The sequence below is a fragment of the Amphiprion ocellaris genome, chromosome 11 (genome assembly GCF_022539595.1).
Source record: "Amphiprion ocellaris isolate individual 3 ecotype Okinawa chromosome 11, ASM2253959v1, whole genome shotgun sequence".
Classification (NCBI taxonomy): domain Eukaryota; kingdom Metazoa; phylum Chordata; class Actinopteri; family Pomacentridae; genus Amphiprion; species Amphiprion ocellaris.
Genome location: NC_072776.1, coordinates 33671689 through 33699631, shown reverse-complemented (window position 1 = coordinate 33699631; position 27943 = coordinate 33671689). Strand labels below are relative to the sequence as shown.

Genomic DNA, 27943 nt, shown 5'->3' with positions numbered 1-27943 from the left:
GTTTCCTCCATCTTTTTCTGTTTTTGTCAAGGAAACGATCTATTTTAACAGTAATTCTCACCTACTTGTGTGTAAATGTTCCAGTAAAACAGTCATTATGTTAAGTTAAAGCTCCACAGAAGACAGCTGTGGTTGATTTAAAGAAATACAAAGAGGTTTTCCCAGAATAACGAGGTGCAGCAGACCATTCTACAGCACTGTGGACGGTATAGATCTGGATATGTTATGGGTATTGTTTTGTAAAGTTCCCTGTGTAATGCTGTGTATAACTGTGAGTATATATTCAGGTACTACATGTATTTGCCGCTGGAGAAGCACAAGCCTTGTATTCATGTTGTGAGTCACTGGGAGGACAGAAGCTACCGACTGTACAACTCCAACATGCTGGAGAACATCGCACTTCTGTTTGTACGTCAACAAACTGCTTTATTTACCTAAAACATGACAATAACTCAGCTGCTGTTACAGTAAAAAGTCTCTTTATGATCTGTCCTTTAAAACAAGCCTCATACCTGCATCAACATGTTTTCTGTCCAGGAGGAAGGCGTCAGCAGAGCAGCTGAACTGCACAGAAAGTCGGATCCATCATCAGAGTCGCTGCTCAGAACCGTCCTCAGAGAATTCTGTCTGGATGCCAGGTACTGGAAATAAAATCACTGGAGACGAAGTGGATGATTTAGTTTATTCATCTTACATTTAGTTTGTTCGTTCGTTTAGTTCGTTTAGAGACTTTTATTGAACATGTTGAGGTTTAACTTCTGTTCTGAAGTTAAACGTTCAGACTTTTCCACATTTAGCTCACGTTACATTTGTTTTATTTTTTTATTTACACATCTCTGTATAAATAGCATTTTTAAGTTTTTCATTTTAAAAAATCAGATTTTTCAAAAATGTTTAGCTGTATTTCTAACATTTTTCTTTATAAATTATTTTTTACACATTGTTTACATTTTTTGTTACGTTTGATATATTTGACAATTTTTATAAATATTTTTAATTTTAAAAAATGCAAATATATATTTTTTGACATTTTTTTTAATTTTTGATTGGTATTTTCAAAAAATTTGATTCCTCTATTTGATATTTATTTTTTCCATGTTTTTCATGTCTTTTGTGTATTTTTTGATTTTGTTTAACATGTTTAGATTTTTAAAAAATATTTAAAGTTTTTTGATTTAAAAATAAATATTTTAATTATTTTTATGAATTTGATTATTTTTCATGAAACATGCAGTGAAATTTGTTCACTGATCATCCAGGATCTCAGATGAACATAATGTGGTAAAGTTCTGACTTTCCCTCACTAAGCTCATTTAATTTTCTGATCAAATGTAGTTTAAAGTGCAGATGAAGCTAAATGTTAAAGCTAAAGGTCCACAGCTTAGTTTTAGAGTCTGTGAACATATTTGTTGACATTTTAACAGACTTTTCCTGCAGTGATGATTTTAAACTGAAGCAGGATTAAACAGTCTGCAAACATCTCAACATGTGTCTCTGATGTGTTAAATGTGTGTTTCAGGAGTTTCATCGCAGCAGCCGAGGCGAAGCTGAAGGCCGAGGTGAAGTCAAACTATTTGACTCAACTGGACAAGAAACGTCTGACGATGTGCAAACAGGAGCTGGTAGGAAAAGATCACCGTCACTGGTTCTGAAGCCTAAAACACATCGAGGTTCTTTATGTCTCACAGATTTACACAGTAAAGTATTTTCATGCTTCAGGTTTTATTTGTTCAGAGTTGAGCTAAATCATCAAATGTGCATGCAGGACAAGTTCGTTCTTAATAACACAAAACTTGCCAAAAATGTGTCCAAACTGCCTAAAAACTTGTTGAAAATGTCTCAAAATCACCCAAAATAACCAAAAAAAGCCAAAGTCACTCAAAATTTGCCTAAAATAGCTCAAAAACTTGGCCAAAAATAATCTAAATTTGTCCAAAATGACACAAAACCTACCAAAAATTGCAAAAATGTCTTTAAACTTCCTAAAAAACAGTCATATATGTCTTTAAAATCCTCCAAAATAACTCAAACTTGCCCAGAATGACTTAAACCTTTGCCAAAATGACCTAAATTCATCCTTAATGACACAAAACTGACAAAATTTTGTCCAAACTACCTAAATACATGTTGAATATGTCTTAAAAATCACCCAGAATAACAAAAAATTGCCAACATGACTCAAAATTTGGCCAGAATTTGGACAAAGCAATACAAAATTTGGCAAAAATGAGAAAAACATGTACAAACCATCTAAAAACTTTGTGAATTTGCCTCAGAAATCATCCAAAATAACAACAGAATTACCCGAAATTACTTGAAATTTGTCCAGAATCACTCAAAACATGCCGAAAATTATTTGAAGCTTGTCCAAAATAACTAAGATTTGTCCTTAATGATACAAAACTTGCCAAGAATGTGTCCAAATTTCTTAAAACCTTGTTGAAAATATCTCAAAATTGCCCAAAATAATCTAAATTTGGTCTAAACGACACAAAAATAACAAAAATTTGTTCAAACTACTTAAAACATGTTGACTATGTTTCAAAAATCACCCAAAATAACAACAGAATTACTCAAAATGACTCAAAATTTGTCCAGAGTTGCTCAAAACCTGGTCAAAACAACTCAAAACCTGGCCAAATTAACCCAAATTTGAAGGAAACCACACCAAATTTGCCAAAAAATTTCAAACATGTGTCCAAGCTGCCTAAAAACTGGGCGAGTATGTCTTAAAAATTGGCCAAAATAACAAAAAATTGCCCAAAATGACTCGAAGTTTGTCCTGAATTCCTAAAACTTGCCCTCTTGTGTTGCAGGAGTCGATGATGGGAGAAGCTCAGTCCACCGTACAGAAGAAGAGGAAAGCCGGAGGAGTGAAGGAAATGCTGCAGGAGGCGACGAAGCTCACCCAGAAACTTCGCTTCCTGGTGGAGGAGGTACGACGAACACCTGAACACCGGTTAGTTTGGTTTGTTCACCTCCAGCGTCATTCTAACTCTCGTCGTTCCAGCCTCAGCACACGGTTCCTGACACGTTTGTTTGGCTGCTGAGCAACAACAAGCGAGTCGCCTACGCTCGGCTTCGGACCAGAGACCTGCTGTTCTCCAGCATCCACGAGGCTCGAGGAGTCGACTGTGGGAAGATCATAACTCTGTTCCTGAAGGTGAACACACAAACCCAACACCAGACCTTTAAAAGTTCTGAAAAAGTCAATGAGATGACACAAATCTGAGCTTAAACTTGAGATATTTTATTAAAATCACTTTATTCTACAGGTGTCATTTGCAAATTCTTCAAAATCCTGAGCTTCTTTACTCCTAGTTCTAACTGATTCTCAATAACTGACTGAGTTTTTAGGTTGAACTGCAGGCATTGTTTCCACAGAGAGACTGAGAGGAAAATCAAAGCTACAGAAACAGCAGCTAGTTGTTGGAGATCCATTCAGCATGGTGAAACATCTTTCTATAAATGATGAGCAGAGTGGAGAGAAAAAGTTTATAGAGACTGGAAACATAAAAACAGTTAAATAATGGTAGTATTTGGAGACAAATGACACAAATTCAACACGAAATGAAGAAAACTAGATAAAAAAATGACACAAAATGACAAAAGAGACACAATACCACAAAAACTAGACAAGAAAACAACATAAAACGTCAACAAACACGACAAAGTGACAGAAATGAGACAGGAAACTGACAGAAGAGACCCAAATTTAACACAAAATGCCAAAAGCTAGACAGACAAACCAAAACAAAACATGAAAAACAGACAAAACAACGAAAATGAGACACAATGGCAAAAAAAAACCAAGCCAAATGACAAACAACACAAAACGAGACAGGAAATGACATAAAACTGACAAAACAACCCAAATGAGACCAAAAAAAGACAATAAACAACAAAAAACAATAAAAAATACGCAACAAAAATGAGACACAAAATGACAGGAAAAAAACAGTGAACAGAGGAACAAGCTGTTGGAGATCCATTCATCATGGTGAAACATCTTTCTACTGATGATGAGCAGAGGAGAGAGGAAAAGGTTTGAAAAGGCTGTAAAAATTTAAATATTTATGTTTAAAGTCACTCAAATTTTGTCCAAAATTAGATGAAACAAAAATAAGACGCCAAAAGACAAAATTATAACAAAGACACTTAAACTAAAATGTCACAAATGTCTAAAGAAATTGCTCAAAATGACTCAAAACTTGTCCAAAATGACCTGAAGCTTGGCCAAAATGACATTATCCTTAATGACATAAAACTTGACAAAATGTGTCCAAACTGCCTACAACCTTGTCAAATATGTCGCAAACATCACCCAAAATAACAATAAATTGCCAAAATGACTCAAAATGGCCCAGCATGATTCATAACTTGGTCAAAATAGCCAAAACAACAAAAAACCTGCCAAAAATGACAAAAATGTGTCCAGACTGCTTAAAAACTTAGTGAATGTGTCTCAGAAGTCACCCAAAATAACAACAAAATTACCTAAAATGACTTGAATTATGTCCAGAATTACTCGGAACCTGCCCAAAATGACTCGAAGCTTGACCAAAATAATCAAAATTTGTCCTTAATGACACAAAACCTGTCAAACATGAGTCTAAATTGCATAAAAAATTTGTTGAAAACTACTCAAACTAACAACAAAATTGCCAAAATAATTCAACACTTGTCCCAAATAACTGGAAACTTGCCCAAAATGAAAAAAATGTGTCCAAACTGCCCAAAAACCTGGTATGTCTCAGAAATCACCCAGAGTAACAACAAAATGACCCAAAAGGACTAAATTGACAAAAAGAGACGAGACAAAACCAGCCACAACGAGACACATTTTGAAATATAAAATGTGTTTTTGTGTGCAGCCTCCAGGGAAGCGTGTCTCTGGTTTGTCCGTCCAGGCGAAGCTCGATGTGTTTTTGTGGTTCGGAGCTTGTTCGGACTCGGGCCACATGTTGGACAACCTGCCTGCAGGGTTCAGTCCGACCACCGGGGACGGCGATGCCAGCAGCCCTCCGACACACCTGAGCTGCACAGGTGAGTCAGTATTACAGCTAGACGTTCTCTATGGGAAATTTTAACCATAATTACATATTCAAAGTCAAGTTCCACCAGATCACACCTGTGATTGGTGAAAAATCTTCTTTTTTTGGTTGTTTTTTGTTGTATGTTTCGTTTAAACTCGCTGTTTGTGCGTCTACAGAACAGCATCAGTTCCAGTTGCGTTGCCATATGTACCAGGCTCGAGGTCTGATCGCCGCCGACAACACCGGACTGTCGGACCCGTTCGCCAGAGTCACCTTCCAGTTGCACAGCCAGACCACCAACGTAAGTGTCTGGAGCTTCTTGGTGCGTTTTATGTCGTTGGTTTTATTTGCATATCAGAATTAAAACATCATATTTAGCATGTTTTTCACACTTTACTGTCATTCACAGACACCTGCTAAGATGTTGATGAAATGACGGTGTTAATGTTTTAGTTAAAAGTTCAAATGGTGGGAAAATGTACCGTCGTAAAAACGGCATGAGGAAAATATAGCAGAAGTGGAATCTGTGTCCCTATTACTTTTAGCTAGCTATTTTTACTTTTAGATGATTATTACTTTTAGCTAACAATTAATTACTTTTAGCCAATTTTCTATTGCTGTCAGCCGACAATTGTTTACGTTTAGCTGTTTATTATTTTAGCCAACAATTTTCTTACATTTAGCTCATTTTTTTTCAGCTTTTTGTTACTTTCAACAGCAGTTGTCCAACTGTCGTCATTTTTCATTAATGAAGTGTTTTGTTAACACTAAATATAGACATTCTTTATGGATATTTATACTGAAAACATCTGGACCTATAAAAATCAAAGTGTCTCCTTGTGTGGCAAAGCTCTGCTCCCAGTGCTCCAGCAACACTTAGAGCGCCTCCTGGATATCCTGTTCTGTAACCACATTACTTTAACTGGATTTTCATTATGGATCAGCAGAAGAAGTCACAGTTAGCATAGTCTCTGTTAGCTTCCAGGGACCATTCTAAGTGTTGCAGGAGCACTGGGAGCAGAGCATCGCTGCACAGTGAGACTACATAAATACTTCCTCCGTCTCTGCTTCTTTGTGTCGTCAGATCATCAGTCAGACTCTCAGTCCGACATGGAATCAGTGTTTGCCGATGAGCCGCCTGCTGCTGAGTGGAGATCTGCAGAACATCCAGGAAGAACCTCCTCGAGTCCTGGTGGAGGTTTACGACGACGACGCTCTGGTAACCTCAGACCAAAGAGATGATTCGATCAAATGAAGGGTTGGCTGTGTGGACTGAACCTCTGTCTCTGACCTCAGGGTAAAGCTGAGTACCTGGGATCCACGGTGGTGGTACCGGAGGTCCGGCTGACCTCGGATCTGTACAGCCCACCTACCCTGCAGTACAGTCCTCTGCACTGTGGCGGCCAACCAGGAGGAGACCTGCTGGCTGCATTCGAACTGCTGCAGGTCAGTACCAGTTAGCTCGTATGCTAACAACACAAGACGACGTGCTGATGAAAATAAAATCTCCTCATGTTCAGATCCCAGAGTCTGGACTTCAGAGTCTGCCGGAGTTAGAGGAAGAAGACGGAGGCGTCTTCACGGTTCCTCCCAACATCCGGCCGGTCCTCAGCACCTACAGGCTGGAGGTTCTGCTGCTTCGATGTGTCTGAAATAATCTGTAGTTTTTGTTCTTTATCACTAAAAACCTGTGTTTTCTCTGCTGCAGGTTTTGTTCTGGGGTCTGAGGGAGCTGAAGAAGGTTCAGTTTCTGTCTGTTGATCGACCTCAGGTGCAAAACACACAAACACAACATGGATTACACAACTTAATATTAAACAACTGATATTACTGTTTGTATACCTGCTGCACTGGAGGAAAATATAGTAGAAAAGGAAACTATGTCCCCTATTTATTACTTTTAGCTAACAATTCTTTACTTTTAGCTAACTACTTTTACTTTTAGGTAACTATTTATTACTTCTAGCTAACAATTAATTACTTTTAGCTAATTATTTATTACTTTAAATCCATTATTTATTGCTTTCAATTAATTATTTAGAACTTTTATTGAACATTTATTACTTTTAGCTAAATGTTTTTACTTTTAGCTAGCTATTGATTACTTTTAGCTAACAATTAATTACTTTTAGCCAATTGTCTATTACTTTCAGCTGACAATTCTTTACGTTTAGCTAACTGTTTATTACTTTTAGCCAATGATTTTCTTACGTTTTTCTCACTTTTTTTATTTTCAGTTTTTTATTACTTTTAGCTAAGTATTTGTTACGTTTAGCTAATATTTATCACTTTTAGTCAAGTGTTTGTTACATTTAGTAGACTATTTTTTAACTTTCAGCCAGCTATTTATTATTTTTAGCAAATTATATATTACTTTTAGCCAATTATTTATTACTTTTAGCCAATTATTTATTACTTTTCACAAACTATTTCTTACTTTTAGCCAATTATTTGTTACTTTTAGCAAACTGCTTGTAGCTAATAGTAACAAGCAATAACTGTTGGTGCTGGGGATCCCATTTAGCCCACTGGGTGCTGGTGATGGTTGGGTTTTTAAGAAAATGGCTCCCCAGGTGGTTAGCATTAGTTTAGCAACCAAAAATTACACCAATGCATCTAAGTATTTGGCCATGTCCACGTCTTCCAGTGCATGACTAAACAAAAAACTGAAAATGTAATCTGAATGACTAAAGTTTCAGCTTTTTTCCTGACTGTAAACCTCAGCTGTCATGGTTGCAAGACCAAGTCCTCCATACCGTCTCATTTTACAACTCTTGGTTTGACCTTTGTGGGGTTCCTCCTTTATCCAAGCAGCCCTTGAACTGGGACACAGCTGCATTGATTAGCTAGCTGTATCTGTGATTGTGTTTTTCTGCAGGTGTTCATCGAGTGTGCAGGTAAAACTCTTCGCTCCTCCGTCATTCAGAAGTACAAGTCCAACCCAAACTTCACCACGTTGGTCGATGTGATAGAGCTGGTAAGAGTTTACATCCTGGAAGTCAGCTGCTAAACGTGTGTGGACAGCAGATGCCCAAAGAAAAAGGTGTTAACGAAAGAGTGAAATTTAGTATTGCTGCCACTAATTTTTAATTATCAATTTTCATTCAAAACATCCAAAAAAATAACCACAAAGAAACACAGAAAACAACCACAGAGATACAGAACAGACAGACAGATAGCTCTGTGATAGATAGATAGATAGATAGATAGATAGATAGATAGATAGATAGATGATAGATAGATAGATAGATAGATAGATAGATAGATAGATAGATAGATAGATAGATAGATAGATAGATAGATAGATAGATAGACTATAGATAGATGATAGATAGATAGATAGATAGATAGATAGATAGATAGATAGATAGATAGATAGATAGATAGATAGATAGATAGACTATAGATAGATGATAGATAGATAGATAGATAGATAGATAGATAGATAGATAGATAGATAGATAGATGATAGATAGATAGATAGATAGACTATAGATAGATGATAGATAGATAGATAGATAGATAGATAGATAGATAGATAGATAGATAGATAGATAGATAGATAGATGATAGATAGATAGATAGATAGACTATAGATAGATGATAGATAGATAGATAGATAGATAGATAGATAGATAGATAGATAGATAGATAGATAGATAGATAGATAGATGATAGATAGATAGATAGATGATAGATAGATAGATAGATAGACTATAGATAGATGATAGATAGATAGATAGATAGATAGATAGATAGATAGATAGATAGATAGATAGATAGATAGATAGATAGATGATAGATAGATAGATAGATAGATAGATAGATAGATGATAGATAGACTATAGATAGATGATAGATAGATAGATAGATAGATAGATAGATAGATAGATAGATAGATAGATAGATAGATAGATAGATAGATAGATAGATAGATAGATAGACTATAGATAGATAGATAGATAGATAGATAGATAGATAGATAGATAGATAGATAGATAGATAGATAGACTATAGATAGATGATAGATAGATAGATAGATAGATAGATAGATAGATAGATGATAGATAGATAGATAGATAGATAGATAGATAGATAGATAGATAGATAGACTATAGATAGATAAATAGATAGATAGATAGATAGATAGATAGATAGATAGATAGATAGATAGATAGATAGATAGACTATAGATAGATAGATAGATAGATAGATAGATAGATAGATAGATAGATAGATAGATAGATAGATAGATAGATAGATAGATGCTTTATTAATCCCGAGGGAAATTCAAGACAAATGACTAACAATAGATACAAAACAGCCACAAAAAGGACAAAAATTTCCATAAAAACACGGTAGACACTAAACAACAGCAAAGACACACAAAATAAGCACGAAGAGACACAAAATGGCCACAAAGACACTTAAAACAACCACAAAGAAACACAAAAACATCAAAGATGCACAAAATGACCACAGATATATAAAACCTCATCATGTGTTGTGTTGTGGTGCGTTAACACCTCCTGTTGTGTTGTTTTACTGCAGTAATACCTCCTGCTGTGTTGTTGTGTTGTTTTAACACGTCCTGTTGTGTTGTTGTGTTACATTAACACCTCCTGCTGTGTTGTTGTGTTGTACTAACACGTCCTGTTGTGTTGTTGTGTTACATTAACACCTCCTGTTGTGTTGTTGTGTTGCTTGTTCAGGAGCTGCCGGAGAACGAACACCTCCACCCTCCTCTGAGCATCACGGTGGTGGACTGGAGAGCGTTTGGTCGCAGCACTCTGGTTGGAAACCACATCATCAACAACCTGAAGGCCTTTAAATACACCCCACCTCCAGCTCCACCCGCTGCACTGCAGACACACAAAGCTGCTACACTCACCCCCAGAGCTGCACTCGTCACAGACCCACACAGCACTGACGGTAATGTGTGTTAGTTATTACGCTGCTACACAATCAGATCTACTGCAGAGTTACATCATCATATAACTGATTGTAGTTAATATCAGACATATCAATAGTAGCTCAGAGAGTTGGACTTAAAACTACCACAAAGAGACACAAAACTACCACAAAGAGACACAAAAATACCACAAAGAGACACAAAACAACTACAGAGAGACACAAAACGACCACAAAGAGACACAAAACGACCACAAAGAGACACAAAATCACCATAAAGAGACACAAAACAGCCACAAAGAGACACAAAACTTCCACAAAGAGACACAAAACAACTACAAAGAGACACAAAATAACTACACAGAGACACAAAATGACCACAAAGAGACACAAAACGACCACAAAGAGACACAAAATGACCACAGAGAGACACAAAACTACTGAAAAGAGACACAAAATGACTGTACAAAGAGACAAAACAACCACAGACCCACAAAGCTACTAAAATGAGACACCAACAATAACAAGAAACACAAAATAACCACAATGATACATAAACCCACTATACTGACACACAAAACAACCACTGACAGAACCAAAGCTACCACAGTAACAAACAAAATCATCACAAATAGATGCAAAACTTCTACAATGACATAAAACTACCAAAAAGACATGCCAATGACTACAAAGTCACACAAACCAACACCAGTAGACACTCTGATGACGTAAATAATCAACATTCTGAGTTTTAAAATTCACTTCTGTGTTTGCGTTTTGACAAGAAAGTCATGACGTGATTCATCTGCTGTAAAACTTCTGGAGCTTTCAGTCCCATCTCATGGTCTTCATCAGCCTACTGATGATTTATAGAAGATACGATGACATCTGATAGGTTTTCTGATCCTACGTGTTGACTTCCTGTTTGTTTCCCAGCAGCTTTCAGTCTCATCTCATGGTCTTCATCAACCTACCTACTGATTTATAGAGGATAGGATGATGTCTCATTGGTTTTCTGATCCAACATGTTGACTTCCTGTTTGTGGTTTTCCAGCAGGTCAGTCTCAGGAAGCTGCAGAAACCAGTTCCACCATGGGACCCTCCACCCAGGATGTCCTCATCACCGTGGAGGACGAAGCTCCGCCTCCAGCGCCGCCCACCAAGAAGCAGGAACCCGCCAAAACAAAGGTAGAGAGTTACTGCAGGAACCACCGACATCTTCTACGTCTTCTACATATTCGTTTATCTTCTGGTCTGGTTTTGAATCCAGGACGGCAGGACGAAGAGCAGCCGAGGTCGATCCACCAAACGGAGGAGGAGGACCATCGCCGACGAATCGGCTGAGAGCGTCATCGACTGGTGGTCCAAATACTACGCCTCAGTGGAGAAACAGGTGATCTGAGGTGTCGTTTTATGGTAGTTTTCTGTGTCTTTGTTATTAATTTGTGTAATTTTGTGGTAGTTTTGTGTCTTTTTTTAATAGTCTGTGTCATTTTGTGGTAGTTTTGTGTGTCTTTGTTACTGATTTGTGTAATTTTGTGGTAGTTTTGCATCTCTGCAGTTATTTTGGGTTTCTTTGTGGTTACTGGTGTCTCTTTTTAGTAGCTTTGTGTGTCTGTGGTTGTTTTGTGTCTCTGTAGTTGTTTTGTGTCTTTTTGTGATCATTTTGTGTCTCTTTTCAGTAGTTTTGTGTGTGTCTGTGGTGGTTTTATGCGTCTCCGTAGTGGTTTTATGTATCTTTGTAGTAGTTTTATGTCTTTGTTATTAATTTGTGTCCTTTTGTGGTAGTTTTGTGTGTCATTGCAATTGTCTTGCGTTTCTTTGTGGTAACTGGTGTCTCTTTTTAGTAGCTTTGTGCGTCTGTGGTTGTTTTGTGTCTCTGTAGTGGTTTTCTGTCTTTTCATGATCATTTGTGTCTCTTTTCAGTAGTTTTGTGTGTTTGTGGTGGGTTTTTTGTGTCTTTTTGTGGCAGCTGTGTGTTTTTGTTATTAATTTGTGTGTTACTTTGTGTTTCTTTGTGGTAGTTTTGAGTCTCTTTGTTTTTCCAGAGGTCGGTTCTGAAAACGTCTAACGGGGGTTCTAATAGACAGACAACCTGAACATGTGTTTGTTTTCAGGCCAAACAGAAGGACGGATCTCCGTTTCCACAAGTCTTCCAGAAAGGTGAGCTCACCTGAGGGTCAAATTCAGGGTCATAATTAGTTTCATTTTTAATCAGATGTTATTGAAATCTGTAAAATCTGCAATTACATTTAATTCTTGAAGGCTCTGATACCCAGGAGGTCTTAAAAGTAAGATATTTTTCAAAATAAAAGCCTCAAAATGAATGACGCCATTTATTAGCCAGAAACGGTTAAAACAACCTCCAACAGTGCTACAGCTACTCGTAGACATCTCATAATTTCCCCATACAAACACACACACATTGTTGTGTGTTGCAGCGTTGTCGTACCACAACCTGCTCAGCGATGGAGTCGAGTCTCTGGGTAAGAAAGAAGCTGCTTCACCTGTTTGGGTTTGCTGTAAAAAAACAATGTTTTTTTTTTTTTTTAAATTATTATTTTACAGACTGTCTCTGCTTTGGTAAATGACAGATAATATCTTTTTTATTTTTTGAATGTTTGACCATTAAATTATTTTACTTTTTGGTAAATTAAAAACTGAAAAATAGTAATTTTTTCTGTTATTTTACAGATTTTCCCAGTTTTGTTAAATTACAAATATTACCTAGAGAAATCACAGAAAAATAATCTGAATTTACATGCTGACTGCTAAAAAGAAAAATTGAAGCTGTAAATATTGTCCACAATCAAATTTTTTATTTTATTTATTTATTATTTTTAGTGCATTTAAATCAGGAAAAAAGTTTTTTTTAATAGATATAATTGTTGTTATTTGAAAGAAAAAAATATCTAAATTAAGGATTAAAAATAGTAAAAAAGAATGTAGAATGCTTGACCATTGAATTACATTGTTTTTAAGTAAATTAATGATTGGAAAAAAGTACAATTTTTAATTGTTGTTTACAGATTTTCCATTTTTGTTATATTAGATAGAATGTCTCCTAAAATCACAGACAAAGAATAAATTTACACATTAACCATAAACAAACAGGCCAAAATTCAGTATTATGTATATGTTATTATCATTATTTTCAAATATTTCCTGTTATTTTGAAGAAAAATTGTGTCAATTAAGGCTGGAAAATGTAATTTTACTTAATTTTTATTTTACAGATTTGGTCTGTTTTGTGAAATTATGGATATCTAAAAAAAATTGAAAAAATATAAATGTACATATTAACTGTAAAAAAACAAAACAAAAGCTAAATGATGTTCACATCAATAATCTGTTCATACAAATAACCATTATTTTATAGTGTGTAAAACTAAAAATGAAGCTGTACTGTGTGTAAATCAGCTAAAAATATTATTATCAATATATTTATATATTGTATTATTATATTTCTTTTATCATTTTTAGGGTTTTCGAACATTACAGTATTTTACAGCTTTTTTAGCACATTTCTTTCTGACACCCTTGCTGCCAGAGTTATTTTTACAGGTTTTTATTTAGGGTGTATGTTACTGGTTGTCAGCTGGAGGAGGCTCTGGGAGCTGATGGTGTTTTACTGGTTTGGGTGCTGCAGCATGAACTTCCTGGTGATGATTAAATCAGATTTTAGTGTCAGCAGGTTCCTGGTTTGTTCTGGTGGATCTGAAGGGAAGCTGCAGGTTTATGAAGCGTCTTAATGTCACCGACTGTTCTACACCGTAAAGACGTTGTTGTTGTTCCATCAGTCAGCAGCCACTCGGATGGAGACAAGAAGAAGAAGCAGAAAGGAAAAGGAACCCTGGAGACCAGCGTCGTTCTACCCGCTAAGCTAGCCACACTCAAGGTATTTTATTTACAAACTGCTTTAAAAAAATTAGGTAGTTTGTGTAGCTTGTTTTTACTGAAGTTCTTCGGGGCACCACTTCTGGAGACTAAAGGAACCATTTTTGATGGATCTTTGAGGCACCTTTAAGGTTTTTAAAGAAAAAATTTGAAGAAGTAATTCCTTGAAGAACCTGTTTTTGTAAATTTGTTGATGGTTCATTCAGGCACCTTTGTTTTTTAAAGAGAACATTGGTTCCTTAAAGAACCAGTTTTTCCTAAAGTTATCGTATCCATGCAGCTGTACGATAAGGAGCTGGAGACGGAGTTCGGTCCGTTCGATGACTGGGTGAACACCTACGAACTGTTCCGAGGTAAAGCTAACGAGGAGGACGGAGCCACCGAGGAGAGGTTTGTGGGTAAATTCAAGGTGAGACTGAGCTTTAATGTCCTCTGTGGTTGAATCGGTGGATCCTCAGAAACACTGACTCTCCTCCACTTCCTGTCCAGGGGAGGTTCTGCCTCTACAAACTGACTGAGGATGAGGACGACGACTGGGACGAAGACTCCGGATACTTCAGGGTCAACAGAGGAATCCCAGCCAACAGTCCGGTCCAAGTCCTGATCCGGGTTTACATCGTCTCTGTAAGTCCTGGTCTGCTGTTCGGACAATTTCTTGTTAATTTGGTTGGTTTTTAAGACATTTTTTACAAGTTTTTAGGCAGTTTGGGCACATTTTTGTCTTTTTTTTTGTGTTGTGTTGGGCAAATTTTGGTTATTTTGGCCAAGTTTTTGTCATTTTGGATGAATTTTTAGTCAGTTGGGGCAATTTTAGAGTCAAATTGGACAGCCATTCCATGTTTTGGCAGGTTTTGAGTCATTTCAGACAGGTGTGTGTCACTTTAGGCAATTTTGAGTCATTTTGGTCAAGTTTGTAAGCAGTTTGAGCATGTTTTTGTATTTTCAGACATTTTTTTTAATCGTTGTTTCAGACAAATATGGGTTATTTTGACCCAGTTTTGTGTAATTTTGGGCAATTTTTTGTTACTTTGGTTGATTTTAAATATATACTCAATGAATTTTCTGTGTTTTTGACACTTTTTTGTGATGTTGGGCAAATTTTGATCATTTTGAACTCATTTCTGTCATCTTGGCCAGGTTTGGAATTTTCAGTCATTTTGAAGTATTTGTCATTTTTTTAGCACTCTAAATAACTTCTTGTGTCATTTTTGTCTATTTCCAAATTATTGTAGACAGGATTTGCATCACTTTGGACAAATGTTGAGCGATGTTTCAAGTTTTTTTCGAGTTTATAACCATTTTTGTACAATTTCTGTGGTAGCATGACAGTTACAAATCTTGAAAAAATGAGAAAAGTTGAAAAACCTGGAATCAACACTTTTTTTTAACTTAATCTGTTTTCTGTTTTTGAGGCATGTTGCATTTTTTTTATCCAGCATTTTTTCTTTTCTTTTCTTTTATTTATTTTTACTTTCCAGAACCAGACATCTCACATGACATGTTCCAGGACTGTTTGAAAGTTGAATCAGATTCTTTTAGTTTGTACAGTTTCTGACTGATAAATGGTGTCGGTTCTGTTTTAAAGAAAATATTCCTTTTCAAAGTGCTGCTGAAACAGCAGTGAGTTTTGGGATTCGGAGGTCTATTAATGATGATTTCTCATCAGGCGTCCAACCTTCACCCAGCCGACCCGGACGGGAAGGCAGATCCTTATATTGTTCTCCGACTCGGCAAAAATGAAATCAAAGACAGAGACAACTACATTCCCAAACAGCTGAACCCTGTTTTTGGAAGGTAGATAACGGTTTGGTTAAATCTCTAGAATAAACCGTCCTGGTAGTTTTATCATGTCACTCCTTTGTTTCCTTGTTGCAGATCTTTCGAGATGCAGGCGACGTTTCCCCGTGAGTCGCTGCTGTCGGTGCTGATCTACGACTTTGACCTGGTGGGAGGAGACGACCTGATCGGAGAGACTCGGATCGACCTGGAGAACCGGTTCTACAGCCGCCACCGAGCCACCTGTGGACTACCCACCGAGTACAGCCTGTAAGTCAGTCAGATTAAAGTATAGAAACTGGTTCTGAGTTACTTTAAACCACTTTCTTTGAGCATCAGCTGTATTTGGAGAAACAAATTTGAAGCCTCCGCTGGAACTTTTATGTTGTTTAGTTAGTCTAAAAGCCTGAGGAGGACTTTCTGCAGATACTGTTGTTATTATTCTACTCTAAACCCAGTTTGTGTGCCTCTGTGTTGATCAGTGAGGGTTATAACGCCTGGAGAGACTGTTTGAAACCTTCAGAGCTGCTGTCCAAGATGTGCAGAGAAAACGGTTTGGACGGTCCTCACTTCAGACCAGGACGGATCACCGTCGCTGACAAAGTCTTCACTGGAAAGACGCTCTTCATGCACGAAGGTAGAGACGGAAAACACTGGAACACTGCTTTGGATTGAACTGTTTTAGGGTTCATAAGCAGCATTTAAACATTCAATAAATACAGCCACAAACAAAAGTTTCAATCCACCTATAAAGTCCATGTTTATCATCACAGCCTTGAGTTTCCAATGACTCCAATAACTCTGAATTTTCTATGATAGAATCATTGAAACTCACGAATCTTTATCACATAAAAATAATCATGTATTTTTGTTCCTTCGTAGATTTATTAAAGAATTTCTGGCAATCTGACAAAATCTGCTGGATCATAAATATACATACAGCAACTTGAATTATCAGTTTTGTTGATGTAGAAAGTTGTGTTGATCTAATGTTCTTAGTTTCATGACGGGATGGAAACTTTAGTTCTCAGCGTGTTGCTGTCCATCCATCAGGTGTATAATTTTTACCCATTATGTTGGTTTTTGCTTGTGTTTTCTCTCAGAGGAGCCGGTGGAGTCGTACGAACATTTGTCCCTGAAGATCCTTCATCGCTGGGCTGAGATCCCAGCTGTGGGCTGCAGACTGGTACCAGAACACATCGAGACCAGAACCTTGTTCAACAAGGCCCGGCCTGGAATGGACCAGGTACTGAAGCTCCGCTGACTCCAAGTGATCAGTTCTGTCTGTATGAACTCAAGATCTGTTGGGTCTTCAGCAGCAGCAACAGCAATAAAGCATCAACATAAAATACTTTAATGGGAAAATCTACAACTGAAAAAGTACTTAAAATTATTTAAAAAGTCTGCAAAAGCTACAAACTGAAAGAATCCTCAGATTTTCAACTTTCCAACAGTCTAGATTCAAGACCCTGAAGTTAGTGTTATTCAGATGTTTTATTTGTCACATACAGTCTGGGCAGTGAAATGATTCGTGATTGTTCCACAAGACTGAACAATAACAGCAACACATGATAAAAAAACACTCCTTAAAATCAGAAGAAGTCATAAATAAGGAGAAGTTAAGAAGGTATCAGGTGTGATCTGTGGTTCCACAGGTAAAATGAGGTTTAAATGTGAGTATATGCGTGTTTCAGGGTCAGGTCCAGATGTGGTGGACATGTTTCCTGTGGATTTGCCTCATCCAGGACCTTCAGTGGACATTTCACCTCGGAAACCCAAAGGGTGAGACTCACCTGAAGGCAGCATCTTCAACGTCTTCATAAAGCTGTAGATGAGACTGTTTTCTGAAAATTAAAGGTGTGTTTGTGTTTGTTCAGGTACGAGTTGAGGATCATCATCTGGAACACTGAGGATGTGATTCTGGAGGACAGTAACTTCCTGACCGGACAGAAGTCCAGCGACATCTACGTCAAAGGGTGAGGATGACTTCCATCTGGTTCTAAATGTAGATGTTCTGGTCTGATTATCAGAATAAAGGGTTCAGTTACTGATACTTTTGTGTCCATATCCAGGTTCATGGTGCTTTTACATGTTAGTATCCAAGTTTGTATCTTTGGTACTTTCATTTCCAGGTTTGGAACATTTTGGTGCCTTAATATTCAGGTTATTTATACTTTTGTATATTAATATCCAGTTTCTAGATACTTTTGTGCGTTATTAGTCAAGTCATTGATACTTTAGTGTGTCAATATCCAGGTTCTTAACACTTTGATGTGTTGATTTCAGGTTTTGAACACTTTTGCACATCAATATTCAGGTTTTTGATACTTTTGTTTGTTAATATCCAAGTATTTGGTACTTTTGTGCATTAATATCCACATTCTTCATACTTTTGTACATCATTATCCAAGTTCTTAGTACTTTTGTGCATTAATTTCCAAAGTTTTGATTGTTTTGTGTATTCATATCCAGGTTATTTGTTCCTTTGTCTATTAATATCCAGGTTATTGACACTTTAATGCATTATTATGTAGGTTTTTTAAACTTTCATGCATTATTATCCCAGTTATTGGTGCTTTTGTGTGTTGATATCCAGGTTATGGATACTTTTGCATGTTAAGATCTATGTTTTTAACAATTTGATATATTAATTTCCAGGTTTTAAACACTTTGGTGCAATATTATCTGGGTTCTTGATACTGATTCGTGCATTAATGTCCTGGTTCTTGATACTTTTGTGCATTAATAGTCAAGTTATTGATACTTTACTATGTGTGTTAATGTCCAGGGTTTTGATAGTTTTGTCTATAATATCCAGGTTATTGACACTCTCATGCGTTAATATGTAGGTTATTGATTCTTTTTTGCATTAATATCTGGTTTCTTGATACATTTCTGTGTTAATATCCAGGTTTTTGGTGCTTTTGTGTGTTAATATCCAGGTTTTTGGTACTTTTGTGTGTTTAATATCCAGGTTCTTGATAATTGAACTATAAGGATTAGTTGCTGTCTGCCTTAAAAATCAAGTATCAACAAATGCCTGAATTACCAACAGAAAATATTAGCAAAAAGACTATTTGATGTCAGATTTATCGGTTATTTCTACACATGTAGCCTTTAACGTTTTCTAAAATATTACATCTACATACACCAAGTGAAAACATCACATCTCCATCAGCTACTGTCCCTGTCTGGTCTACAGCTGGCTGAAAGGTCTGGAGGACGACCGGCAGGAGACCGATGTTCACTACAGCTCTCTGACTGGAGAAGGAAACTTCAACTGGCGCTTTGTGTTTCCCTTCAGCTACCTGCCGGCTGAGAAGGTGCTGATGTAGATGTAAACCTGATGAAACACCTGAGCTCCATCTCCACCTGGTGTTTAACGGCCTCCTCTGGTTCTCTCAGGTGGTGGTGGTGAGGAAGAGGGAAAACATCTTCTCTCTGGATAAAACCGAGCAGAAGCTTCCAGCCATCCTCATCCTGCAGGTCTGGGACTTTGAGACGCTGTCGTCCGATGACTTCTTAGGTGGGTTTGTTCAGGTGTGATTTAAAAAGGTCCTTGTGCAGTGATGCTCTGCTCCCAGAGCTCCTGAGACAGCAGTAACACTTCCTGGAAGACCTGCTCTGTAGACATGGATGGAGCTGAAGCTTCTAGACGGACAGATCTGGACTTCTAGATCAACAAGTTTCATTTTAGGGAAGAACAGAAGTAGCAGGGAGACAAATCTGTTGTTTTGTGTCATTTTGACATAATTTTGTGTCTCTTTGTGGTTGTTTTGTTTCTCTGTGGTCATTTTGTTTTCCTGTGTTATTGTTTTGCATCTCTTTTTGGTGATTTTGTGTCCCTTTGCAGTTGTGTTGTTTCTTCTGTGGTTGTTTTGAGTCTGTTTGTCGTCATTTTGTTTCTTTTTGCAGTCTCGTGTCTCTTTGCCGTCTCACTTTGTTTACCTTTACAGTTGTTTTGTGCCTTTTGTGTCTGTGTTTGTTTTGTGTCTCTTTGCAGTTGTGTTGCTTCTTTGTAGTCACTTTGTGTCTCTACTGTCTGTTTGTGTAACTTTTGATGGTCGTTTTGTCTTTCTTAGTGGTCATTTTGTTTGTCTTTCCAGTCTTGTGTCTCTTTGCAGTTCTTTTGTGTCTTTTTGTTTCTGTTTGCGTTTGTTTTTAGTCTCTTTGTGGCGATTGTGTGTCCCTTTGCAGTTGTGTGTCTTTTTATGGTTGTTTTGTGTCAGTTTGCAGTCATTTTGTTTGTTTTTCCAGTCTTGTGTCCCTTTGCCGTTGTGTTGTGCCTTATTGTGGCTGTTTTGCTTCTTTCTAGGGTCATTTTGTGTCTTTGTGATCATTTAGTTTTTCTTTGTAGTTGTTTTGTGTCTCTTTGTGGTAATTTTTTGTTCCTTTGCAGTTGTTTTGTGTCTTTTTGCAATTCAGTTGTGGACTTTTGTGGTAATATTGTGTGTCTTTGCACTCATTTTGTGTCTCCTCACTGTCGTTTTGTGTTACTTTGCAGTTGTGTTGTGTCTTTGTGGTCAATTTAGGTCTCTACTTTCTGTTTGTGTTGCTTTTTATGGTTGTTTTGTGTCTCTTTGCGGTGATTTAGCTTTTGTTTGTCCAAATTTTGCATCTCTTAGTAGTGACTTTGTGTCCCTTTGTAGTTGTTTTGTGTCTTCTGTTTTTGTTTTGTGTCTGTGTTCATTTTGTTCGTCTTTCCAGTCTTGTGTCTCTTCACAGCTATTTTGTGTCTTTTTTATGGTCATTTTGTGTCTTTTTATGGTTGTTTTGTGTCTGTGGTTGTTTTGCATCTTTTTGATGTTTTTTTGTGTGTTTGTGATCATTTAGTTTTTCTTTATTGTTGTTTTGTGTCTCTTTGTGGTCATTTTATTTGTCTTCGCAGTTGTTTTTGTCTTTTTGTGGTTGTTTTGTGTCTTTCTGTGGTCATTTAGTTTTCCTTGTTGTTTTGCATCTCTTAGTAGTGATTTTGTGTCCCTTCACAGTTGTATTCTGTCTTTTGTGGCTGTTTTGTCGCTGCGGTTGTGTTGTGTCTTTTTGCGGTCATTTTGTTTGTCTTTCCAGTCTTATTATTATTATTATTATTATTGTTTATTTAAAAGGGACCATGTACAATATTAAACATAAATGTTTCCATTTGATGTATTGCACCAGAGTTAGCTTTAAGCTAATTTCCATCTGCAGTCCCTTGGCAGGTCACAATAAAAACATCACAACATTAAAATGTTACAAAAAAGTACATGACACAGTGAAACAAAATATTATACACACTCACACTCTTAAAAGCATACATGTACACACAGTCACACACAAATACCAATTAGAAAGACATTAATGGCTGCAGTTCTTAAGCAAGTTTTTCAGTTTGCTTTTAAAACTGCTGATAGAAGTACACTTCTTATTGTCATCAGGCAGGGTGTTCCACTGACTTGTAGCTTTTACAGCTTTTACAGAAAAAGCTGACTATTCAAAGGTGGTGTGTGTGTCCCTTTGCAGTTGTGTTGTGTCTTTTTGTGGTCATTTTGTGTCTCTTTGTAGTCTTGTGTTTCTTTGCAGCTGACTGCGTCTCCTCCAGTGTTAATCTGCTGTTTGGTCTGTGGATGGTAGCTGCAGACCCTCAATGGTCACCATGATGAACACAGGAAGTGTTTGACTGTGTGTGTTTTTGTGTGTCTGTGTCTTTTTGTGTGTCTGTGTGTGTTCAGGCACGCTGGAGTTGAACCTCCATGGATTTCATCAAGGAGCAAAGACGGCGAAGTCGTGTAAGGCGGACATGTTGACGGACGGCTTGGAGAAGATCTCCATCTTCCAGCAGAAAAGAGCTCGAGGCTGGTGGCCTTTCAGCAAGTCTGGAGAGCTGACGGTGACACACACACACACACACACACACACACACACACACACACACACTGTACAGACCAACACAACACTACACAGACACACTAACGCTAGCTCATCCTGCAGGGGAAGGTGGAGGCTGAGTTCCATCTGGTGACGGTCGAAGAGGCCGAGAAGAATCCAGTCGGTCGAGCCAGAAAGGAGCCGGAACCTCTGCCCAAACCCAAGTATGGAGAAACACAAACAGAACGTCATTTTGTGTCTCTCTGTGGACATTTTGTGTCTCTTTGTGGTCATTCTGTGTCTCTCTGTGGTCATTCTGTGTGTCTTTGTGGTCATTTTGTGTCCCTTTGTTGTTGTTTTGAGTCTCTTTGTGGACATTTTGTGTCTTTGCTGTGTGGTAGTGTACTTTTATCGTTGCTGTTTTATGTCTCTGTGGACGTTTTGTATTTCTTTATGGTCATTTTGTGTGTCTTTGTGGTTGTTTTGTATCTTTTTGTGGTCATTTTGAGTCCGTTTGTGGTCATTTTGTGTCTCTTTGTTGTTGTTTTATGTCTCTGTAGACGTTTTGTGTCTCTTTATGGTCATTTTCTGTCTCTTTGTGGTTGTTTTGTGTCTCTCTGTGGTCATTTTGTGTCTTTTGTGGTCATTTTATGTACCTTTGTGGTCATTTTATGTCTCTTTGTGGTTGTTTTGTGTCTCTCTGTGGATGTTTTGTGTCTCTTTGTAATCATTTTGTGTCTCTTTGTTGTTGTTTTATGTCTCTGTGGACGTTTTGTGTCTCTTTGTGGTCATTTTATGCATCTTTATTGTCATTTTTGTGTCTTTGCATTGTAGTTGTGTACTCCTAGAGTCATTTAATTCGTCTTTGTGGTTGTTTTGGGTCTTTGTAATGTAGTTGTGTACTTTTTTGGTGATTTTACATCCCTTTGTTGTCATGTTGTGTCTTTGTGGGGGTTTTTTTAAGTCTTTGCAGTCTAGTCGTGTACTTCCAGGTTTGTTGTGTGTCTCTTAGGGTGTCCTTTGATGAAGCTGCAGATTAAAACCTGTTCATTTCCTCCTCCAGCCGTCCAGACACGTCGTTCTCGTGGTTCGTCAACCCCTTCAAGTGTTTCTTCCACCTGGTGTGGCGGAGCTACAAGAAGTACATCATCATCGCCCTGGTTCTGCTCATCACGGTGCTGTTCCTCGCTCTGCTGTTCTACACGCTGCCGGGAGCCATTTCTCAGAAGATCGTCAGCGGATAACGGTGAGTCAACATTCAACTGTATCTGCAGGAGCAAACGGAATCTTCATGCATGTTCTGACCACAAGAACCGTTCCTGTAGAACCTCCTTCAGAGGAGGAAACAGTTCCTACTCATGGAGAGGTACTTCTGAAAACAGCTGATTGGTTAAACTAAAATAGATGAAAACAAGCTGCCTTTTTCTGTGAAAAAAATCATGGTATAGTATGTTGTAAAAATGTGAAAAAAGTTATAGTATGTTGTTAAAAAAAGTCATATTATAGTATGTTGTAAAAATGTTTTAAAAAGTCATAGTATAGTATGTTGTACAAATATTTTAAAAGTCATAGTATAGTGCGTCGTAAAAAAAAGTCATAGTATAGTACATCGTAAAAAAGTTTTAAAAAGTCATAGTATAGTATGCTGTAAATTTTTTTAAAAAGTTATTGTATAGTATGTTGTAAAAATGTTTTTTTAAAAAGTCATAGTATAGTACGTTGTACAAATATTTTAAAAATACACATCTGAGTTCTGAGAAAAACTGTAACTAAAATAATTTAAAAGACCTGTGAAATGACCACAAAATTGGCCAAAATTACCACAAAACGACACAAAAGCACCCTAAAAACAGCTAAAACTACCCTAAAAGATTCAAATATGCAGATCAAATCATCACAAAAATTGTCAAAATTACCACAAAACAGGTGAATTGACGTTGAAGTATGCTAGCAAAAACATGGAAAATAACCCAAAAAGATGGCCAAGACTACCACAAAAAGTACCAAAATTATCACTAAAAGGACCAAAATTCCCACTAAAAGGACCAAATCACTACAGAGGGACAGAAAATCCCTCAGTTTAGGCTGTTAGATTGTTCCAGATAAGACAAGTACAAGATTCTTCAGAGCCGTTCTACCACGAGCCTGACAGGAAGAACTCCAACAGCTACTGAATGTTCCTGTGGTTCCCTCAAGGCTACAGGAGGAGTCCTACGAGGACGAGCCGGTCCACCTGATGGTGGCCAGTCGCTGCGGTTCAAAGCCAACACCGACTACGTGGACTTCTACTGGACCACACGGAGGCCTTCAAACCGGACCAACAAGTTCAGCGACTCCCCGACTCGTGGGTCTGAGGACGCCGCCGAGCCTCGGTCCAGCCGGCCTCCTGTCTGTGGGTGTTTGAGTGCTGAGAGGTTTGTGGATGCATGTGAACATTCTGTGTTGAAACAGCAGCTTTGGACTCAGTAACGCCAGGAAAAACCAAGAGCTCCTTTATTTGTGACTTCCACTAAAAAAACTGATGAAAATAAGTTTGCCAGGGTTCTGACTGATAACAGATTATTAAATAATGAAAATAATCCTTTAAATATTCCTTTAAACAATCCTTTTAGGTCTACATTTCCTTTACACTGACTTCTTGGTATATGTACAAGTATTTTGGGTGGAATATACCATTAAGCCCAATGTTCAAGGGTTCTTCTGGGAATATACCATTAAACCAACCTTTTAGGTAAATGTTCCAGGATGTTGGGTGGAATATACTATCAGATAAACCTTTTAGGTCTACATTGGAAGATTTTAGAGTAGAATATTACTCCAAACCATCCTTTAGGTCTACATTTAAGGTGGAATACTCCTTTACACCAAGATTTTTTTGGTCTACATTGAAGGATTTTAGGTGGAAAATTCCTTTGAACAAACTTTTTAAGTTTATGTTCAAGGATGTTGGGTGGAATATACCATCAGACCAACCTCCAAGGTCTACAGTAGTGAATTTTAGGTGGAATATACCATTAAACTCACCTTTTAGGTCTACATTGGAGGATTTTAGGTGGAATTTTCTTCCAGACCGTCTTTTAGTCTACATGTAAAGATGTTTAGGATGGTATATTCTTCCGAACCAACTTCTCAGGTCTACATTTCAGGTGGAATATTCCTCCATACTAACTTTTTTGGTCTACATTGAAGGATTTTTTCTAAACCATCCTTTCGGGTCTATATTTGAGATTTTTAGGTGGAATATTCCTTTTAACCAGCCCCTCAGGTCTCTTTGAGGATTTTGGATGGAATACTCAGTTAAACCAACATTTTAGGTGCATGTCTAAGGATTTTTGGTGGAATGTTCCTTTAAGGTGGATGAGTGAGGACCTTGTAGATGGAATACTTCCTGAAACCAACCTTTTAGATCAACATTCAAAGATTTAAGGTGGAATATTCCTTTAAACCAACCTAAATTTCATGTTTTGATCATTATCAAGTGAGAAACTTCAATCCAGACTCCTCATAATGACGTTTGAGATTTATGCTGCTGTTATTTGTTTAGTCCAGACTAAATGACAGAAATCCACAACTGTAATTTTATTTCAGGACTCGGTTATTAAATGTCAAAACAATCCATATGACTCTAAAAACTCAACAGCTTTACAAACTCTAAGATTAAACTCTCCACAAGGATCCAAAATAAGTTGGACTTCTACATGAGAGCTTTAATTATTCTTCATCTACTTCCTGAAAAGTTTGGTCAATAAAAAAGACAAAAACTAATATTTTCAGCTGAACTAAAGACAGACTTTGTGATTTTTCTGCTCACATGTTGTGTTGTTGTAAACTTCCTCTTTCAAATAAATATCCTCCTAACCCCCTGGAAACCAGCATTTGTCCTGTTTTTGTGTTGTTCCTCAGCGACCCTAGACAGCCGGGTCCTAATGTTTTTTGAGCAACACACCATACTATGACGTTTTTACAATGATGGTTCTACTATGGAACCAGTTTGACATGTTCAGGCGTTCTTTGTGTGAAAACTCAGAGATTTCAGGGATCAGAAGGTGGTTTTCAACTTTCTTTATTAACTTTCTGCTTCAACTTTAAATTAAATTTCCTTGACTAACCCAGCCCTCTGGACTTCCAGGAAGCTGTGTTCCTATTGGCTGTCCAGGTGGCTGCTTGGTGTTATCAGGAACACCTGAGCAGCTCAGTGTCTTCCTGCTTTATTTAGCTGCAGACAAACATTTCCTCTGTTTCTCTTCACCAGTGAACTGGGTTTGGCTTCATTGCTTTAGTTTGTTCTTTAGGCGTTGGCTTGCAGCTTCCAGCAGTAAAATAGTCTTTAATGTGTTTCTTGGTGTGTTTTAGGGCTTTGTACTGGATAATTGTCTTGGTAAATGTAGTTCTTTAGCCACAGTTAGCACATGGTGCTAATGTGTGCAGTGATTAGTGGATTTGATGCAGCTGAGTTGTGTCTTTATCTTGGCTGTAGTGAGTCTTTAGAGGTTTCTGGTCAGACACATTCTGTATTCTTGTTTGTGAACCAACGTTGGTTGTCCAGAAGGTAAGAGTTCCTGTCCTGATTCTCTGTTCTCAGAGGTTCTCTGGTAGGCTGCAGGAGACTTTAGCGTTTGGGTTGTGCTAGTTTGGTTTTTGTATGGTTTCATTTGGACGACTATCTTGAGGCCCCTCCATGTGGTTTAGTGAGGTTTTCTGGAACAGTTCTACAAAGCAACCTGCAGCAGAAGAGACTTTGAGAGTTTTAGGAAGTTCTGGAGACCAGACTTTAGAGCAGCAGAAACATTTGTCAGCAGTTTGAGCAGGAGAAGGTGAGCTTCAGAGTAGAAATGAGACAGAAACCTTCTTGACTCCGTGTAGGTGAGGTCCTGTACCAAGAGTTTGAGCAGGTTGTAAAGAGTCTGTAGTTCTTTGGTCTGAAAGCACAAGAAGAGTCGACTCATTAAAGGAGAAAACAGGAGATATTGTTGGTTCTTCTGTCGCTCTGCAGTTTCCTTAGACTGAATATCAAGTTTATATTTTAAATGATTTCCCATGTGAGCCCAAGAAGACTTCAATAAACTCCCTCCATCCCCTGGACACAACATATTTTATTACCATGTTAAGTCTTTTTCTTTTAAATATGTTTTTGAGTTTTAATCATAGTTTCAGCATATTTTTTTTCTCTTTGCTTGTTTAGTTTTGTCATCTGTGTGAAAGGTGCTAAACAAATAAAGTTCAATTGATAAACTGAATAATTGACTAACTCATGATTGTGACAACAGAAATATTTTCATTGTGATTTAAGGGATTGTTTCATTTTTAAGGTTGGGGTTAAAATCTTGACAGAAAAAAAAGATTAAAGAAATAAACTGCATTAAAAAAAGAAATTAAATCAAAGGAAAAAAGCATTTAATACAATAAAACTTTTAAAAAGAAAATTAAACATTAAATACAATTAAATTATATTAAACAGACAAAATATTTAATTAGATAATTAAACAGAAGATACAAAACATGTAATTAAATTAAACAAAATTTTAAAACAAAAATATTAAACATTAAAGATGAAGTATTTTAGATAATTAAACATTTAAAAAATACAATTAAACAAGAAGAATATTAAACATTCAAAAAAATACAAAACATTTAATTAAATGATTAAATGTTTAATTAGAAAACTAAATCTTAAAGACAATAAAACTTTAAATAGGAATTAAACAGAAAATGCAATGAAGCATTTAAAAACAAAATCAAACATTAACAGGTGGTAAAACATTTAAAAAGAAAAACCTTAAAGATTTAATCGAAAAATTAAACATTGGGAAAGAAAACGGCATTTTTCAAACAAGCCGATAAAACATTTGAAAAAACAACAATTAAACATTAAAAAGACAAAACATTTGGAAATCAAATCAGACATTAGAAAAGAAAAGGTGAGAAAAGAGCAAAACTAAACATTTAAGAAGAATCAAACTAAAGACAAAACATTTGAAAAGACACCAGTTAGACTTTAGAAGATCAAATTAAACAGAAGAGACAATAAAACAATCAAAAAGAGCAAAAACAGAAAAAGGTCTTGTTTTCTAGTCTGAAATGAAAACATCAAGTTGTTTCTTCAAACATTTCCTCTTTCTATGTTCTTGGTTTGATTGTGGACAGATTTACTAAGAACTCATTTCAGAAAACTGCTTTCCAGATAAAGTCTACTAGTAGTTGAAGGCATTGATCAAACTAATGTTACCTTCTGATCTCCACAAACTTTACTGTTCAGTGAAGAGAAACAAAGTTTGTTGAGGATTTCTAAAAAACCCACAGGTTAAGGTCTGAGAAGAACTCAGATGGATGATCTAAATGTGAAATCAAGACTCATGGTCACAAGTTTTTAAGGCTTCTGTTAAACCAGAAAGTTCAAACTAACAGAGAAGTTCCTGGAGAAACTTTTAAAACTTCAGTCCTTGGACTGTCTGAAGGTTCAAACTAACAGAGAACTAGTC

At 36.9% G+C, this 27943-nt stretch overlaps 1 protein-coding gene across 1 annotated transcript in view; it reads left to right on the top strand.

The window, feature by feature from the left end:
• Nucleotides 1–25333, top strand: part of fer1l6 (fer-1 like family member 6) — a 36956-nt gene extending 11623 nt beyond the window's left edge. Inside the window, 33 exon segments of the mRNA XM_023280255.3 lie at nt 288–408; nt 538–638; nt 1520–1622; nt 2817–2936; nt 3011–3163; nt 4875–5046; nt 5213–5337; nt 6121–6255; nt 6333–6482; nt 6557–6664; nt 6745–6807; nt 7915–8013; nt 9749–9968; nt 11005–11135; nt 11218–11340; nt 12065–12110; nt 12389–12433; nt 13748–13845; nt 14125–14253; nt 14334–14468; nt 15511–15638; nt 15720–15890; nt 16103–16257; nt 16724–16866; nt 17315–17330; nt 17333–17402; nt 17498–17596; nt 18823–18943; nt 19026–19146; nt 21329–21486; nt 21588–21688; nt 22528–22710; nt 23661–25333. Of these exon segments, the coding sequence (XP_023136023.2) occupies nt 288–408; nt 538–638; nt 1520–1622; nt 2817–2936; nt 3011–3163; nt 4875–5046; nt 5213–5337; nt 6121–6255; nt 6333–6482; nt 6557–6664; nt 6745–6807; nt 7915–8013; nt 9749–9968; nt 11005–11135; nt 11218–11340; nt 12065–12110; nt 12389–12433; nt 13748–13845; nt 14125–14253; nt 14334–14468; nt 15511–15638; nt 15720–15890; nt 16103–16257; nt 16724–16866; nt 17315–17330; nt 17333–17402; nt 17498–17596; nt 18823–18943; nt 19026–19146; nt 21329–21486; nt 21588–21688; nt 22528–22708 (3841 nt within the window). The 3' untranslated portion in view covers nt 22709–22710; nt 23661–25333.
• The last annotated feature ends 2610 nt before the right edge of the window (nt 25334–27943 follow it).